This window comes from Equus caballus, chromosome 26, assembly GCF_041296265.1.
Source record: "Equus caballus isolate H_3958 breed thoroughbred chromosome 26, TB-T2T, whole genome shotgun sequence".
In the NCBI taxonomy this organism is placed as follows: Eukaryota; Metazoa; Chordata; class Mammalia; order Perissodactyla; family Equidae; genus Equus; species Equus caballus.
Window position 1 is genome coordinate 36,464,426 of NC_091709.1, and position 18,766 is coordinate 36,483,191.

The window sequence follows — 18,766 nt, forward strand, 5'->3', positions numbered from 1 at the left end:
GAGAGGAAAGAGTAAGCTCTGTCGTCTCCCGGCCGACGGTGCTGCAGTGCGTCTTCCGCACTTACGCGGAGCTGTCACGCGAGGAAACCTCCCGCCAAGCGCTGGGAGGGGCAAGTAGAGAGGGAGGAGGGGCAAAGGGAGGCGAGGGGGTGGGGGGTGGGGGGGAAGGGGAAGGGACGGGGAGGAGGGAGAAGGAGAAGCCGGGTTTGGGGAGGGAAAGTGGGGTGCAGTGGGTGGGATATTCTTCTCGAAACTATGAATTGCGGTGTGATATAGTGTTATTACTGACTATTGAGTAATACTTCGTGTTTCTGCAGCCTTATAGCTACAGAGCACTTTCAAAAACATTGAATTTCATTTATGATAAATTGTTAGCCGGCCTGATATTTTAGCCCCTTTTCTCTGTTGCAACGAAAGCAAAAGTGTTTTAGTGCTTGGGAAAGAATGCCAAGTTTGCTAGCAGTTTTATGACTAAATCCTTTCTGAAACGTGGGTAGTTTCAGAAACAAACGAAAGGAACATGGACTTGTGGGCTGGGAATGGAGGTGGCACGTTTCAGACCTGCTGCACGGAGGTGACGGTCTTAACTGGCAAGGCGGGAACAGGGCCCTGGACTCCAAGGTTGAACTCACAGGCTTTCCCGTTGCATCACCAGACTTGGGGCCTTTTCCTTCACGTGTGCCTGTATATGTGAATTCGTTTTTATGTCTCAAAATTCAAAAGGTGGCAAAGGGCATTCAGTACAGTGAACAAAGCCCACCCATGTCTAGAAGCCTTCCAATTCACCTCCTGGGCAGCGGTATTAAAAGTTTCTCATGATCCTCCAGAGATATTGTATGAACATAAAAGCAAATATGTATATTTTTGTGAATTACCTTCTTTGCACAGACAGTGTGTCAACAGTGCGTTTTTAGTCTAACATAAACTGGAGATGGGTTCACATCTCTGTGTAAAGCATTCTTGTCTTTTACCCTGTGGCACAGTGATCCATCGTTGGAATGTACCATAATTTATTTAATCAGGCCCATGAAAATTGACATTAAGGTTATTTCCAGTCTCACTATAATAATCAATGCTGCAGTGAAAAGCTTTGAAAAATGGTCGCATCTGTGGGATGGACTAGAACTGAGAGGTCCAAATGTATGCATTTGTAGTTTTGCTAATTCTCAATGGCGCTTTATAGAAGTTGTGTCAATTTGTGCTCCTACTAGCAAGTATGAGAGTACCTGTTTGCCTACACCAGCCTGTCAAACTTTCACTTGAGATTTAAGTTCCAAGGTGAAGCAGAAGATCCCAAGCCCATCAAGCATTTCTCTTTCATCCACATCTGCCTCTTTTCTCTGGTCTTTGATTGGATTTGAAATCTGCTCACCCAGGACTGACATTTGGGTATTGGAAAAATGACCCAGGCTAAGAGCATCCTCTGTAACATTTTCGTCCAGTCAATAGGAAAAGGTAATAACATCTGGCTTCCATTCTACTCGCATTACCCAAAGTTCTTATATTCTGGCTGTTCAGCGTTGATTTAAGTTCTGATTGCAACAGAGTGTTTCATTGGTGAAACTGAACTCCAGTTCCTATCACAACAGATTCACATTGTGCCTGGTCAGCCTCCAGACACCTGAGCCGAGAGACAGATTTACAGTAACATGATTAGGGTAGAGGGAGCCAAGATAAGGTGCAGAACAGAATATGTTAATATCTTGGCCTAAAACTTCAAAAGATCTTCCGCCATAAAAATGGTGATTGAATATAGATAGAAGGGAGAACGTGTGTCCTTTTAAAGCAAGCCGAGATATTAAAAGACAGCAAATGCATTTATAACTTTGACACTCTTCCTATTCAGAACATTAAAGGGCAAAGTAAAACACTTAAAAGTTATCTTGCTGCCCAAGCAAGCCAAAGGTCCTTCAAATAGAGGTTATAGACCTTGTGGAAATTAAACTCCTGAAACTGAATAGCTGCTCTTATTGCCCGTCAGCCAGTATATTGTCCAAAACTAATTATTTGATAAAATACTTCTGTGCTTTGAGTATTAAACTAATTTGTTTATTGAATATAGTATGTTATCACTGTTTAACATGGTGGTGTCTTTAGTATTCTGAGAAGACAAAGACTGCTTACATAAAACTGTTACATCGCCCGTATTTTTTGAATCAATGTTAGTTCAGTTCTTTTTAAAAAGTCGTCTTTCCAAACAGTAATTCTGATCAGTTTTTTTTGTCACCAAAATGTGACTTTATATGGATTAATTGGCTCATAAGTTCAGACAAAATGGGCAAACCAGTTTTGTTTGCTGGCTCAGTCGTAGGCTCTCATCTAGAACAATGGTTACCAAATGCAGGCCTATGAACTGGTGGAAAGTTTTCCTTGTCAGTTACCAAGTGAAAATAGTAAGAACAGTCTGTTTATGTAGAGTAGCCAGATGTCTTTCTTGGGGGAAAAAAGGGTCCTTTATTCTGCAATTGTCTTTCTCTTTCCATATTACGATACTAAAATCTCTTTCCTTTTTTGAAATAATGGTGATAGTAGATGGTAGTGTGTTTGTTTTTACTCTTTTATTTGGCAAACCAAAAGTAGTAAAAGCTACAAGTCCTTCCCCATTTTTTATTTTATCTAAAAATTTTATTTGACAGGCGAAATCTAATAGTCTAGGAACCCCTGATCTAGGAATTTCCCTTTTCTTTCTAAAAATATAACTCGATAACTGTATTCTGGAAAAAAACTGAAGAAATCGTTTCATTATTTAATTAAGTTTCTTTAGACCTTGCCTTGCTGAAGGTGGTTCTGCATGAAGTTAGAGTAGAATGTAAGCTCCCTGAGGGAAGAGATCTTCTGTTTTGTTCACTGCCATCTTCTCAGCATCTACAATAGTACCTGGCACACAGGAGGCACTCAATAAATATTTGTTGACAGGATGACACTGGGCAGTATCTGTTTATTTCATTAGTGATAAATGTTTTACCCTATTTTGATGTAAATGAATATTTTCTATAGCTTCCATCCCTTTATTCTCAAAACAAGATTGCAATACATTTGTTATAAATTATTGAATAGATTAATTCTTAAAGTAGTAATAGACATCTCCCCCTCCACCTTTGGGAACTGCCCCCAGTAGGGAGAAAGGCAGCCCCAGCCAGTGAAGACTGGAAGCCTGGTTACGTTGCGCTGACTGGGCGAAGGATGGGCACCTGATCCAAGGCGGGCCCATCAAATTCTCCCAAGATTTTGCACTTGAAACAGACACTAAGTCCGTACCTGAGGCTGGAATTGCAATGAACTGAAAAGACAAAGGAAAGCCATAAATTACCACGTCAATTCAAAGCCGAGAATACTAGTCTGTGGTAGCAGGAGAGAAGAATGAAGCAGATGTGCTAGAAAGCAGAAGAGGACAGAGAGAGTAGCATGTGGGATTCCAGTGGCTTTCCAGGTTCTTGTTCTCAACTTCTTGAAGCAGGACTGTACGCCTATCTGCTAGTTCCTTAGATATCCCCAGAATCCTTAGAATAAATTTCTTTTTTGTTTTCTTGTTGTTGATGATGATGTTTTATTGTTTGTGGGTGTGCGTTTGCTTAAAGTAGTTCAGGTTTGTTTCCATGACTTCGAACCAAAGGACGCTAGAGCCAAAGAATTCTAACAAAGTAATCAAGAGTTATTTTAATTTTGTAGTAATGTTAATTTTATCTGTGCAAATTATACAATTGTTTGGGGGGGAGAATGCCAGTTTAATAACTCTTCAGCTGTAGCTTTTGTTCAGAGAGGAGCTTTCTTTCTTTTTTTCTCTTTTTAAGCTATCCATACAGATATGCTCACTGGCAGTTAAGCAGCATGTAGAAGTGAGGAAAGCTCTTTATCTTGCAAATATATAGTTATTGCAAATAAAGAGAGACAAGTACCTCTGTCCAGAGCATGTGAATGGTTCTAGTTTAAAATGTTAGAAAATTTCTAAATTCTTTGCCTCAATCTCCACATTGAAATTAAGGCATTGTATCTAATTCAGCACCATTAATCAAACCATTTTCATTGATGGAACCCAGATTTAAAACATTCAGGGTTTTAAAAGTTAAAAAAAAAAAATTTTGTCACATTAATATCCCCAGTAGAGAGCCGCTCAACTTTTATGAATATATTGGCAATTGACCTATAATGGGTATTCCTTCATTTTCTTAAGTGACAGTTTCTTCAACAAAAAGAAAGTGAAATTTCCCTTCTCTTTATCCAAACTTAGAGTGTCATTAAAAAAAAAGTAAACAATGTTTTGTTTCCTTGCATGGAAATACTGAGCTTTTTCAGTATTTTTAAAGTACATCCACTATTTAGACCAGGTAATTCTATTATCATCCATTCATTCAACAAAATTTATTGAGCATCTGCCATGTTCTAGGCATTGTGCTAGGCAATAGGAATACAAAAGAGAACAAGACAGATGTGTTCTTTCTCCTTCTGGATCTGTAGTCAGGTGCTGGAGAAAGAATAAACAAGTAAATAAACAAATTAATTATTAATTGTGGTCAACATTGTAACCTTGGGCCCTCTGGGACCAGTTCTTTTGACCCCACTTATCAACAGAGTGATTAAGAATTGCCTTTCAGACAATTTGGAAAGTCATGTAGTCAGAGCATGTGCAAAAGAAGAAATCTTGACCCGAAATGACCACAGAACCAAAGATTCTCTTCCCCATGGAACCAAAGGACCAGAACATGACTGGAACTTAAAAGTCAGACTCTTAGCAGAAGCAAGCGGTCTGTCATTCAGGAAGATCCTGTGTTAAAATTCCTTCCCCACTTTACCATAAATGTTTAGAACCTCATCATAAATGTTTAGAACCTTACCGTAAATGCTTGAAGCCCACCAGTCGAAACCTGTCCTGCCACCATTTCCACTTGCCAGCCTGTTCTCCCTAACTTCTTGAATTTCACCCCAAATCCTGAACTGGGGAGACAGATCTGAGGGCAGACACCCCCTGTCTCCCTGCAGATGAATCTCGTGGAATAAAACTGATTTCTCTCCCAAAGGCTGATGCCATAATTAATTGGCTTGTTTATGTGCATTGGGTAGGAGAACCCCATTTTTGTGTGGTAACAATATTATGAAGAAGTCACTAGGATACTACATCTTAAGAACCACAGATGTAAAATGATAGAAATTTCAATTTGATCCATTTTTTTTCCCATATGCCAATAGCCATTTAAATATCTTTATCATTAGTAAATGTGTAAGGATTTTTGGGGATTGAAACAGAACGTTTTCCTTCAAGATGATTACAATTAATAGCTCCAGAATATCTCCTTTAGTAAGCTTTTCTTAGACTATTTCATATAAAGTGAGGAGCAGTTGAAATCATTTTATCCAGTTCAGTATTTTACATCTTCTAGTGTTACTATGTGAAACTAGAATTCATAATCATAGTGTCGATATGATATTTATATTACATTCATAATGGGTACTTTATGAATACATCTAAGAACTATACAATCAATGCAAAGTCAAAAACAGTAATGTATCCTTTCCAAAAGAGCTCACTAATCATCTGTTACCTCACTATCACTCATACACTGTCCTTCTTGAGGAAAAAAAATTAAAAGCAGATACCTTGTTAAAGACAGCAGTGTTACAAGTCTCTCTTCTGGGTATAAAACACAGAAGAATTAATGTTTCTTTTTTCTGTGTTATTTAGTTTTACTAGAGGGCAGCAAAGTTGTACAAATAAATACACAGTAACATAGTATGATTACAGAGTGGAGAATCAAATCAAGCTTTAAGTTCCTTAAAAACTAAGCGGAGTTTTAAAAATAACATTTTTCTAATTATGAAGTACTACCTGCACATTTTAGAAATTTTAAAAATGCAGAACAATACAAGGAAGAAAATAAGAATCACTTATAATCTTATTAACATAAAATTTTTGGTGTCTTTCCTTCCAGAACTGTTTATGAATATTCATTCATTCCTTCTTGGTGGCTTGGACATTCCAGTGCATGACCTATTTAGTCTTAGTTCTCTAACCCTCACCTTTAATAATCATGTCCATCACGCCACTTCAGCCTCCTACCGTAATGATTGCATGTTGGACCTTCTGCAGGTTACTGGCGACTTCCTGGGAGTCTTCTCCAGTAACTGCATCACCTTCAGTCTGTTTGCTCTACGCCCAGTCTCGTTAACCCATCCCTTTTCACTGCCCATCCTCTCCCTCCTGCCTTTGTGTCCCTCCTTATCCAGGCTGGATTTCATGGGACAAAGTTATAGTCACTCTCATGCAACACCTTCAGCTCTCTTTCCCCTCTTCCTTTGTTGTACTCATCCAGCAAAACCCTAGCCATGATTCAGCCAGACTATGGCCTTCTCTGTATCTGTCCCTAATTAGCTAACTTTCCTGATTTTGTCTCAAATTAACTACAAACTTCAAGTGGACACTAAATACGTGATTTTTTTCTTTAGAATGCAGTATTTTAATATTCCTCTCTCTCTGAATCAGACAGATGAAGTAGCCAAACAATATGTAAAGTTATATGGGATTTTAGTATCAGTAAGCTCAATTGTATAGGTAGATAGGTAGAATTTTGTACTCTCCAAACGGAGATCTAATAATCTATTTCATCTGTGAAACAATTATAAATATTGTTCACTAACCTGGCTACAGTAAAAAAAAAAACAAAAAAAACTGAACAGATTCTTCAAAATAGAGACTTTATAGGACACAATATCCAACCAGAGAAAAAGTTAAATGACCAACCAAATCCAGAAAGCTGAGCAACCCTTCCTGATTAAAAAAAAGCCTTAACTGCTTGGGAAATAATGAGCAGTCATCTAAATCTCTGAGTCAAAGAGGAAATAAAATATGAAATAAATTATCTAAAAACTCTAAAAATTAATAGAAATGTTGATATTTCCATATAAAAATATATGGTACATAGCTAAAGGGATAGTCAGAGAATAATGTGTAACTTTAAGTTTATAAATACAAAGGTAATGACAGAAATAAAGTATTCAACCTTAGAAATAACAATAACAACAACAACAACAAAAACCCCAGCAAAACAAAGAATCTGGGGAGTAGGAATATTCAAAGATAAAACTATAATTAATACATCAGAAAATAGTCAAATAAAAACCAAAACATATGAATTATAAAGAAAAATCCAATCCTAGTAAAGGAACAATACAAAACACACATGGGGCATGGCCGAGTGGTTAAGTTCACATACTCCGCTTCAGGGGCCCCAGGTTTGCCATTTGGGATCCTGTGCGCAGACCTACACACTGCTCATCAAGCCATGCTGAGGTGGCATCCCACATAGAGGAACTAGAAGGACCTACAGCTAGAATATACAGCTATGTACTGGGGAGACAAGAAAGAGGAAGCTTGGCAACAGATTTGGCAACAGATGTTAGCTCAGGGCCAATCTTCCAAAAAAAAAAAAAAAAAAAGACCTACACACACATACCACCTACAACTTTAGATATAACCAGAGATAAGGAAGAACCAAATTAATCATGAGAAAGTGTTATATGGAATGCAGTGACAAAACATTTGGAATTCTACAAAAAATATATTTTCTAGCAAAATACAAATTTCGCAAAACTGACTTAAGAAGAGCCTAATGTCTCTTAACAAACTAATAAGCAAAGAAGAAGCAGGAAGATTTTTAAGTAAGAGATAAATGGACTTTAGGTCAAAGATGTGGGAGTGACCACATGTTTTTATCAATTCCTTCTCCCGTCACCTCAATGAAACAGTGACAAGGGACTTAAAAATGTATGAACATACAGCACTGAAGAGATCATGAGACAGCCATCTGCTCATGAGGGATCTCAATGAATTTATCCAGTGTTTTTAATGTTTCCTTGGTAAGTTTACTTTCCCATACCATGAGATTATCACAGCACATCTTCTCAAAACCCTTAGTGCTATCAGCAACTAATGACTACAGAATTTTTTTTCGCTTTTTCTCCCCAAATCCCCCCAGTACGTAGTTGTATATTTTAGTTGTGGGTCCTTTTAGTTGCGGCATGTGGGGTGCCACCTCAGCATGGCCTGACCAGTGGTGCCATGTCTGCACCCAGGATCTGAACCAGCGAAACCCTGGGCTGCCAAAGCAAGCCACGTGAACTTAACCACTGAGCCCCCGACTACAGAATTCTTTACTGAAGATAGAACCATCAGAGTGAAACACATCTACAAACCTATTTGCATCTGTACTCCTCTTCCTTGCCTCCACTCATGTAAATGAAAAAGTGTCCTTCTTCCTGTCAAAGACTAATCCATCTACTTGTGCACTGTATTCTGTTCCCTAAGGACTTCACTTTTTTTTTTGGCCATCTCTGTCTTCTGCCTCATCAGTTCTCTCTACTGTGTCACTCCCATCAGCGTGCACACCCACTTTAGTATATTCCATCCTCAAGCTTCCTTTGACATCTCTCTTCAACCACTGCTCCTTTTCTCTAGTCTCCCTCACAGCCAAACGCCTCCACACACTTGTCCCCACTCACTCCTGGCACTTCCTCATCTCCCAGTCATTCCTCAAACCTCTCCAGTCTGACTTCTGTCCCCACAACTTTACTGAGATTCCTCTTATCCAGGTCATCAATGACTTACCTCTTCCAAACCCAGAGGACACTTCTGTGTTCACCTTTTTTGACCCCTCAACCCAAATGACCCCACTCTTCTACTCGAAACACTCTCCTTTCAGTGGAGTGCTGGGGCTGGCTCTTCGGGGCCTACAAGAGCTAATTGTGCACATCCCTTCTCAGCTTCAAGTTCAATGATGTCACCCTGTAGCTTGAAAGTAGCCATGGTAGGTGTGTTTACACCATGAAAATCAGCAAATGCCTCAAATAGGATCTCTTTTTCCTGGAGAGCTGGTTATTAAACTTTTACTAGAACACTGCTGCTTCAGAAACCCCCCAGATGTGTTATTTCCTTCTTCAATAACCTTGGCAGCTCCTTTGTGGATCTCCTCTAAATGGTCCCTAAGTATTCAAGTGCCTCACTATTTGATCCTGGGCCCTCTTTCTCACTCACTTGTTAGGTGATTGAATTAAGTCCTGTGGCTTTAAATACTCTCATGATAAAGATGATCTTAGGCCTGTGACCAATATGGATCAGGTGGTAAACTGAAGCTGGATTAAGTATATTCCATTAAGTATAAAACTCTAATTCAAGGCCTAGTCCTGGTGGCTTAGTGGTTAAGTTCAGCACACTCTGCTTTGGCAGCCCAGGTTCAGTTCCCAGGTACAGACCAACACCCCTCTGTCAGTGGCCATGCGGTGCTGGTGGCCCACGTACTGAAAAATAGAGGAAGACTGGCATGGATGTTAACTCAGGGCGAATCTTCCTCAGGGTAAAAAAAAAGTTGAATTCAGTAAGTAGTCTCCTTTTGAGAAATTGCTCCGGGTTTGCCCTAAGCTGTAATAGAGGCTGAATGTGTAACCATGGAACATCAAATGACCGTGTGATCTTAGCTGCCCCAAATGAACTGAAGTTTTCTGATCTACCAAAATGTAAAGTTGGGCATGCAAAACAGACCTCTGTAAATGAGTGGAAGTAGTATATGTGTAATTTGACGCTAACAGATCTCAAAGACACAGGCAAGTTGGGAGAGCACCTGCTCTCCATGCCTTGTCACTCTTATCCTACCTGTCCCTCACACCACACCTAAGGCCTCTTGAGGAATTCCCTACAATCAATTGATTACGGAAGGAAAGATGCAAGTCTAGTTCACATATGGTTCCACGTGATGTGCTGGCACCATCTAAAAGTGAGCCCTGTAGCGTTGCAGCCCCAGTCAGCAGTAGACATGGAGGAAGTGGTGAGGGGTTCCTTCCAGGAGGCAGAACATCGAGCAGTCCATCTGATCGTCTGCTTTGCCTGGGAAGAACAGAGCTAGCAGTACACATCTGTTCTGACTTGTGAATAGTAACTAATGGTTTGGTGATCCAGCCAAACCATGCCTGTCCTTCCCTAGCTATTCCACTGCTTACACAGTGGGTTCATGAACAAAGTAGCCACGGTGTCAGGGACGAAGGTTTTGTATAGAATCAACAACATGGACTCCCTCTCACCAAGACTGATCTGTTTGGTGCCCAGCCTGTCAGCAGCAGAGGCCAGTGATGATCTGCCAATGTGGAACATTCCCTGGGAAGACTAGCCAGTTTTGTTATACTAGACCCTTTCCGTTATGAAGGGTATCACAATTTGTCCTCAGTGGACAAAATAGATGCTTATTCTATGGATTTACCTTTCCCTGTCTGTGATGGTGCATTTTATGTGTCACCTTGACTGGGCTAAGGGATACCCAGATAGCTGGTAAAACATTATTTCTGGGTGTGTCTGTGAGGGTGTCTCCAGAAAAGATCACCGTCACCAATGGTGGCATCATCCAATCTGTTGAGGGCCTGAATAGAACAAAAAGGTGGAGGAAGGGTGAATTCTCTCTCTCTGCTTGAGCTGGGACATCCATCTTCTCCTGCCTTTTATAGCTGTTGTTTTTTCCCCAGTCTAGAATCCAGTAAAGTTTGTGCATTATATTTAGTTGTCATGGCTATTTAGTCTCCTTCATTCTAGAACAGCCCAGACTTCTTTTAAAAACTTTCATGACTTTGATATTTTTGAAGAGTCCTGGCCAGTTTTTTTGGTTCGTTTGTTTGTTGTTTGTGTTTTTGCATATGTCCCTCAATTTGGATTTGAATTAGATGCAGGTTTAACATTTTTGGCAAGAATGCTACATAGGTAATGTTATGTCCTTCTCAGTGTAATCACATGAGGCATCCCATGTGCCAATTTGTCACAAGTTAAATTTGCTCACTTAACTAAGGACCTTTCTCCATCATAAAGGTTCTAATTATAATTAATGCATCATCTGTGAGATGATGATACTTTTAGATTGTGTGAATATTCCTCAATATTTCATTTAATCATTTTGGCATCCGTTAATGGTTCTTTTCAGAATTCATTATTACTGTGGTGTTTGCAAAATGGTGATTTTGTATTTCTATTATTCCTTTTACATTTATTAGTTGTCATTCTTCTGTAAAGCAAAACTTTCTCTTCTCCTTTCCAATTTTTTTCTTTCCTTTTTTTTTATGACAGTGCAGACTAATGGAATCTTTTTCAATATGTTGTAATCCATTCATGTAATTGATCATATTGATGCTCAAATGGTCCGTCATGTGGCCAGTGGAATCTTTTAAGCTGGCTCCTGTATCTTTTGATATGTCCCCATCAATTTATTGAACTTTTCTTACTTTCTGTCGCAATAAGATATTCTAGGTTCACCATGTATTTTTGCTGCCCTAGCTGCTGGAATCAGCTATTTCTTCGAGGTCATATTTTCATTGTTGTTGTTGTTTGTTTTAGTGGGGAATGGTTTTGAGAAACTAAAATTTAGGTGTTGGGTGTGCTCTTTGCCACAGAGGTGTCATTGCTTCTTGTCCCTCTCAGTGGATAAAGCTAGGAAATATATGTCTTAAAGATTATGAGTTTGTACGATGCTGTTAGTTCTAAACCCAGGCTGCTGCTTCTCCTTCCCTCAGTGTATATCATATTTCCCACCGTTAGAACACTGGCTCCCCGAAACCTTCAGTGTATTTACTCTTTTATGCAATCCGACAATAAACACAAGATAGTTTCAGAATTGTTGTACCAATGCTACTGCCAACAACAAGCTTACCAAGTACAGTTCATAATTTCTTTGCAGTTTTTCCAACTAATAGTGTTTTATTTCTTTAATTTAAAAAATCTTAAAATAAATGTGACAAAATGTTCATATTTCCCAATTCTGGATGATAATTACATGTGTTAATTATATTATTCGTTCTTTTCTTTTCAAAACTTTGTATTGAAGTATAATATGCATATATAAAAGTGCACTTATTCTAAGTGAACAGCTAAATGAATTTTTATCAGTCGACATATATATATATCTATATATAGATAGATAGATCTGTGGGGGGAGGGTTCTTTACGGTAAATACAGAGAAGTAGAATTGTTGGCTTCCAGCTTGTGAGCATTTTAAGACACATTCCTAAATTGTACTTCAAATTCGCTCTAACGGTTTATTCTCCCACCAACACTGTATGAGAATATCTATTTGCCTATAAGCATGCCAAAACTTGATATCAAATAACTTTTTTGCCAGTCTAATGGATGAAATATGAGTATCCCATTGCCTTTCTCTGAGAGGTAATTTTTTAATTCAGTTATTGGCTACTTGGTTTTTGTCTCATGTGACTTGCATGTTTGTTTATTTCCCTGTTGTTCTAACAGATTGTTCATCTTTTTCTTTGTGCTCCCCATATTTAAAGTTGTTTTCTAGTTTCATTGTAATCGTATCTAACTTAAGATTCTGATGTTTGTTAGGAGGTAAGGCTGTAGCTTGAAGTACTGAGCACTTGTGCCAGCATCACTTGTTTATGTAAAAATACTCTTATTGGGTTTTCCTTATTATAAAAGAGATTGTATGTTTATTCCAAATAATTTAGAAAGTCAAGATACTCAGGAAGAAGAAAATAAAAATGACTTCTAATACTATCACCCAGACACAAGATCGTTATTATTTTAGTATGTATCCTTCTTTTTTTGCTTTAAGCACCATTTATCGAATTACTTTCCCTTTTCCCATAGATTTGTGACTTGACTTTTTTTTTTCCCCCTGCAAGGGAAGATTCACCCTGAGCTAACATCTGTTGCCAATCTTCCTCTTTTTTTTTTCCCTCCGCAAAGCCCCGGTACATAGTTGTATATTCTAACTATAAGTCCTTCAAGTTCTTCTATGTGAGCCGCTGCCACAGCATGGCAAAGTGGTGAGAGCATGGAACTTTAACCACGACGCCATCAGGGCTGGTCCAATGTGACTTTACTGCCAATGTGTACTAATTTTTAAAAATGTGGGGTCTGTTTCTGAGCTGCCCTTACAGCTTTATTCATTTGTCTCCCTGTTGTTGTGCCTGTATCTTTTGAAGGGGTGAGTCTTTATGATATGTTCTCTGTAGAGCCAGCTCGCCTGCATTGCTTTCCTAGAGTCCAGATTGGTGGACATGACTTGTGTGTCATCCTGAGTTGTGACTAGGGACTCTATTAAATTTAAAACACTTTAAACATTTGACTAGAAAACAGGTTCAGCATAAAACAAAAAGGCCTCTTCACATCATTTTTCCAGAACAAATCAAATCAGCTTTGCAAATGTCCTCCTGTAAATTCTGAAGAAAGAGAGACCCTGAAGTAATTAGTGAGCGAGTCTGGGAAATGGAAATTGATTGCCTAACTCCCATTTTTAGTTTAATATGTGTAAAATGCCATTATTATCTTTTTTTTCTGCTTTATCTCCCCAAACCCCCCCTGTACATAGTTGTATATCTTAGTTGCAGGTCCTTCTAGTTGTGGCATGTGGGACGCCGCTTCAACGTGGTCTGACGAGCGGTGCCATGTCCGCGCCCAGGATCCAAACCCTGGGCCGCCGCAGTGGAGCGTGCGAACTTAACCACTCGGCCACGGAGCCGGCCCCATGCTATTATTATCTTTTCTTCATTCCTTTCTTCCTTCCTTCCTTCCAGGGGGCTTTCAGAGGTTCACGCGAGAGTTTTAACCCCTAACTCGTTTTTCTCATAAGGCTTTAAATTCCTCCACACTCCCATCTCCTCCCTGAAGGGCTTTCAGAATCATGACTCTCAGTGTTGAAGAGTGGGTTATTGCATGCAAAATCAGGGCAAATCTCCTAAAATTCCCAGCTCCAGCGCTGGCAAGTGAGGAAATTGGACATTTCAATACTTCAAGTGACCTCCACACTCTGAAGTCACTGTCTTTGTTTGGTTCCTTGAGTGTTTCTTTCCACCAGAGTCATTGGGGCGCTGGGGTGGACTTGTACTGGCTCATGAGAGCTGATTGTTAAGTTTTCAGGAATTTTGCAAGCTGGTTGTTAAATACGGTCATTAATGAAAATTCAATTTTATAAACTTACAATTAAAAAATTATATGAAAATCAAACATAATGAATCTTTAAAACTCATCACTTCATAATTATTCTACTACATTTTGCTATTATTTATGCTCTTGAGGTTATTTGTGTCTATTGTAGCTGTAGAGTAGAAGTGCCATATAACGATGTCCTACTGCGCGTCTTTTCTCAACTGTGTTCATTGACTTCTCTTAGTAGCTTGAAATTGGTTATGGTGACAGTATTTACACCACTGAAATTGGAAGAAACTACATATCTGTGTTTGACTCGTTTTGTTGAGTGTGATGAAGAAAATGTTAACAATACAATTTAAACTTTAAAATATATCATGTCTATAGCCCTTACATTGTGAATAATCCCAAAAATTGAGGAAATATTCCTCTAGTATTTGAAAACTATTATTTGATTCAGCAAAGAGGTTGCTTACATCATTGACTAACAAGTGACATTCCCACATACATCTTTGTTATTTAACTTTCCTCTTACTCCTAACGTAAATGAGGATATCAACCAACATTTATGCCAGAACTGTACTCGCTCTTCCTCATCAATCGCAACCCTAGATTGGCTTTGGATACAAGAATTTGGCAAAAATCAACTAAAGTGTTCTTTGAGAATTAATTGTTTATGTAGGCTTTATAATGGAGTATTATGTATCTTATTATCATTTGTAAATTGTGTGCTATACATTCTTTATATCAGTAAAATTTATAATAAACTTATGTATATATCTATCTATTTCTATATATATATTTTAGAATGCTTATAGTTAAGCTTTTACCAGCATACTGCTGATCAGAGGTGACAAAAGACTACCCTAGGCTAGATGGGGTCCACTAACATGGTTTGTTTGACCCATAACAGTGTTATTTAAAGCAGCAAACCAACAAAAGTGGAATATGTGCCAACATTTACAAGTTATGATATTTCATACAAAAACCTGGAATTCCTGATTCTCTTGAAGGATTAGATCTGGCCCCCTTTTATTCTCCCATGGCAACACTCAGCCCACACTGAGCTACTGTGGACTCTTCAGATGGGGCATGTGCTCTCAGTTTGTCGCTATCCCCACCACTCCCAATTGTATCCCCAACCCTGTGACTGAGCACCAGATGCCATTTTCCCCCGTGTATGTGCTGTGGATTTTCTGTTCTCCTTTATTATCCTCTGTCAACACAACCTAAATTGCATTTTCAGTCCAGAAATCTGGTAACCTCAGGCTTGATTTATAAGCAAATTAACTTTCCTCTTATATTGATTTAAGTCTCATTGACCTGCAATTATTTCTTATAAGAATCACTTAAAACATATGTGTAAGGGCTTTGAAACTATTAAAAGCCACCAAATGGAAGATATGCACATTAAGATGCTCATAATTTCTAACATCATTAATTTTATACTTTATTAATAAAAATCCGTTAAAATTCAATTTGTTACATTTTCATTAACTAATGACAGTAAATATGTTTATTACTAATATTTCACTTACGTTCTTCTTGCCTTTCTTTCTCCTCCTTTTTTTCTCCCTTCTTTGTCTTTTTCTATCACTAACCTTACCTCCAAAGTACAATGTCAGTAATGAGGTCATTACATTTTTCTATTATAGTTATACTTTGGTCTTAGTTTTGGCCTAATTTAAACACTGACATTATGGACTCATGCTAATTAGCTTGAATGGCCAAATCCCCCACCAATTAAGCAAATGTAGACATTTCAGGTTATTTCAGTTATTCTGTGTTAAGGTTAAGAGAAAAATGTGATGAATGTGATCCAAAGTCATCAACTCCAAGTCATCCTGTTATTTCATAATACAACTATTTCCTATCATTGTAGTATCACAAATGCAATCATCTTTCAACTTCTTTGCACTCTGAGTTTAGACATTTGTACCAAAATTACCATGGATTCTTTATATTCCACTTTAATGGTAAGTTGGGTCTCCAGGGAAAATTTTCTTTGCACAATGATGAGTCAGTTTATTTTTAAAAAAATGTTGCCTTGGTTCCTTGTATTGGATACACACATACACATGTAAAACCATTTTGTGTTAACCTTGTCATGCAAAGTGTCTTTAACTTCCAGTCTGAAACTTCCAAACGGACTGAGTCCTAAAAGTTCTTTTGTTAATTACCTGTTAGTAATATGAGCAAGAATGTTATGAGTGATTATTAGATTCCAAGGCTAGCCCCTAGTATGGTTAAACATAGTTCTAATGGTATTCATCCAAGTTCTGATTTCTGGAGCAGGAAGGAGAGGAGGAGGAGAAGGTGGATGAAGAAAGTGAGAGGAGAAATGGGAAGTGATGCCTCAGGGACAAAGGAAGAAGGAGGCAAAGAAGGAGAAAGAAAGGAAAGAGGAGGGCTAAAAGAGGAAACTTTCCTAGGATTTGCTCTAAGCAAAATTTTGAGGTATATGCAATGGTTTTTGTTACCTCTAATTTTCGTTTCTGTATCCCCCTCCTCAGAACCCTACTGCCCTCATTCAATCTTAAGGCCCCACCTGCTCCGGGCCTGTTCCACCTCCAGGCTTCAAACCTTGCTTCCTCCACCTCCACAAACACACTCATGAAACTCGCCTTTCTCAGTGCATTTGTTCTTAGCAAGATGCTTGGAAAATGTCAGTCTAAGAGAACTTCATCATTTTGTGGAGCTCACAGGCCAAAACCTCTGAAATCTATCATTCTCTACTTAGGGGAATTCCAGGCAATGTAACAAAATGAAGCAGAAAATATTAAGGCAGAGTGTTCTAGGAAATTCCTTTCTTGGGGGTCATCCCCTCTGCTGAGCTCCACTCAGCAGTCCCTGGTGTGCGGTTTCTCCATTTCTGATCTGACATTTCCGCACAGACCCCCAGTTGTAAAGACCTAGCTTCTAGCTGGCCCTCAAGATGTGTTTCTGGACTGAATCAAGTTTATTTTTTAGTTTCTTTTTATTTTGGTTTTCAAAACAGCTCCCGTGGTTGGGTGCAGAATGGAGCAGAGAAGGCAGGTTATGTGTGCGTGTGGCTCTGTGAATATGTGTATTTGCAAATGGGGGTTGGGGGGAGGCGAAGTTGTGGGTAGGGATACCCATGGCCTTATTGCCAGATTCCTTGTTCAAATTACCCATAGTTTGCCAAAAGTTCCAGTAGGTGGACACAGTTACAAAGTTAATAAATGAATGTGACAACATAGCTTCTGTTACTTAGAAGTGGGAAGGTTTTAAAGTAAGAAAAGTGGGGGAAGTTATTGGTAATGCTGTCAACGTTTTCAATACTATACGATTTTAAGGATGATTCCCTGTTGAAAAGGGCCATATCTAAGAAGGAGATATACATACATGCTTGCCAGCCTTTGTGTAACAACGTGGGCTTCTCTCTGGGTTTGCTCTCCCCACCATTGTGGATGACTAAGCTCTGCTCTGGGGAGGGTTGCTTGGCCTCGGTGCTGATGCGAAGCCTCTTCAGACCGCAAATAGCCAGGTATTCAGTGGGGAGAGTGTTCGTACTGCACAGAGACAGCTTGAGGTCCCGGACCAGCGTGAAGTTCAACAGGAGGCCCAGTGCAGATGTGTCTGTGAACCAGATGGTCAGGTGGCCACTGTAGCTGGTTCGCTCTACCGCAAAAGGCAGCACAGTTTTACAGCTGCACATCAGGTTGGCCAAACTGTAGTCACAGTCCGGGATGCCTGCAGAGCAGCTGCAGTTCCGAATGGTGTTTTCCTTGGTGAAAATGAGCGTGCTGTTCTTCTGACCTCTTGTGAAGCAGTCGAGTGCAAAGATGCCCAGTGCACTGATTAGAAGGAGGCTGTGCCCAGAAGGGGGAGCCATCCTTGTCTGAGCATGGGCCGCCGTGCTCGTGTTTCCCCTTCACGAGCCAGTTCACTGGAACTCACCTGAAAGAAAATATGCAGCTCTGTCGTCACAGGCTCTCATTAGAAATATGCAGCTTGTGGAAAAGGAGCCCCCTACACAACCCATTGTAAACTTTTCTCTCTTGCAGTTCTAACAAAGGCAGGCAATGCTTGGAGCCCAAGCGCAGGGAATGCTCTTCTCAGGGCCTCCTGAGAGGCAGCAGCCAGTCCCCCAAACTCTGCTCATCTGAGGCATGAAACTCCCTGTGATGTCTGCTGATAGCGAGATTAACATAGCAAGCCAACAAGTGAGCACGAGCAGATGCCGGAGAGGAGACCTAGTGCATCCTGTCTCTGGGCAGGATGTGGAGGGATCTGAGTGCGCACATCCTCTCAACGTCCTGTTGCTTGTGCTGAGTACCTGTCAACCCCCGAAACACGCACATGCCCTCCTCCCCCTCAATATCTGACTTCTGGAATTCAGGAGACAGTTCCTTGTTGGGTGCAGCTACCCAAGTGCTGCCTATTAAATAGCATAGCATGAATACCAGTGAAACATTTAGTTAATGGTAAACTTGAAGTTCTAACTGGACAAATATGCCCCCTCGATCACATTAATCTGTTTATGGTCCAGTCATACTTTTCCTGGCCTCCTAGAAATGTAAGTATTAGAGTCAATTTTAATTCTGTTAATGGACAATGAAAAGGCTAATCACACACCAATTAATCACAACGATCTTGATTTATTTACTCCTTTCCTAGAAAAAAAATCTTATGAATTGATTTTATCAAGTAATTTATTGTAGGGCTCCAAAACTAAGCAATATGTAAGCACTGCTAAATGATCTAAATAAGATAGGAATGCATGCGTAGTTTAAAGAGCAACACTGATGCCCAGTTTGGGGGAAAATGCCCTACAGTGTCTGGCATATTATAGCTATATGATCTTCTATTATAGTGTGATTGGAATAAGATACACATTA

At 39.4% G+C, this 18,766-nt stretch overlaps 1 protein-coding gene and 1 long non-coding RNA gene across 4 annotated transcripts in view; one reads left to right on the top strand and one right to left on the bottom strand.

Moving 5' to 3' along the window:
- Positions 1-18,766, top strand: part of LOC111770788 (uncharacterized) — a 26,379-nt gene continuing 7,613 nt past the window's right edge. The window contains exon 1 of one of the 3 annotated variants that reach the window (XR_011433012.1): positions 1-110. This is a non-coding gene — a long non-coding RNA (uncharacterized lncRNA). Of the gene's footprint in view, positions 111-1,183; positions 1,456-18,766 lie in introns of those variants that run through there. The other 2 variants (XR_011433011.1, XR_002804196.2) reach the window with 2 other exon arrangements.
- EPCIP (exosomal polycystin 1 interacting protein) overlaps positions 15,859-18,766 on the bottom strand; it is a 16,612-nt gene continuing 13,704 nt past the window's right edge. The window contains exon 2 of the mRNA XM_005606128.4: positions 15,859-17,825. Coding sequence (XP_005606185.1) covers positions 17,101-17,760 — 660 coding nt within the window. The 5' untranslated portion in view covers positions 17,761-17,825 and the 3' untranslated portion in view covers positions 15,859-17,100. The remainder of the gene's footprint in view (positions 17,826-18,766) is intronic.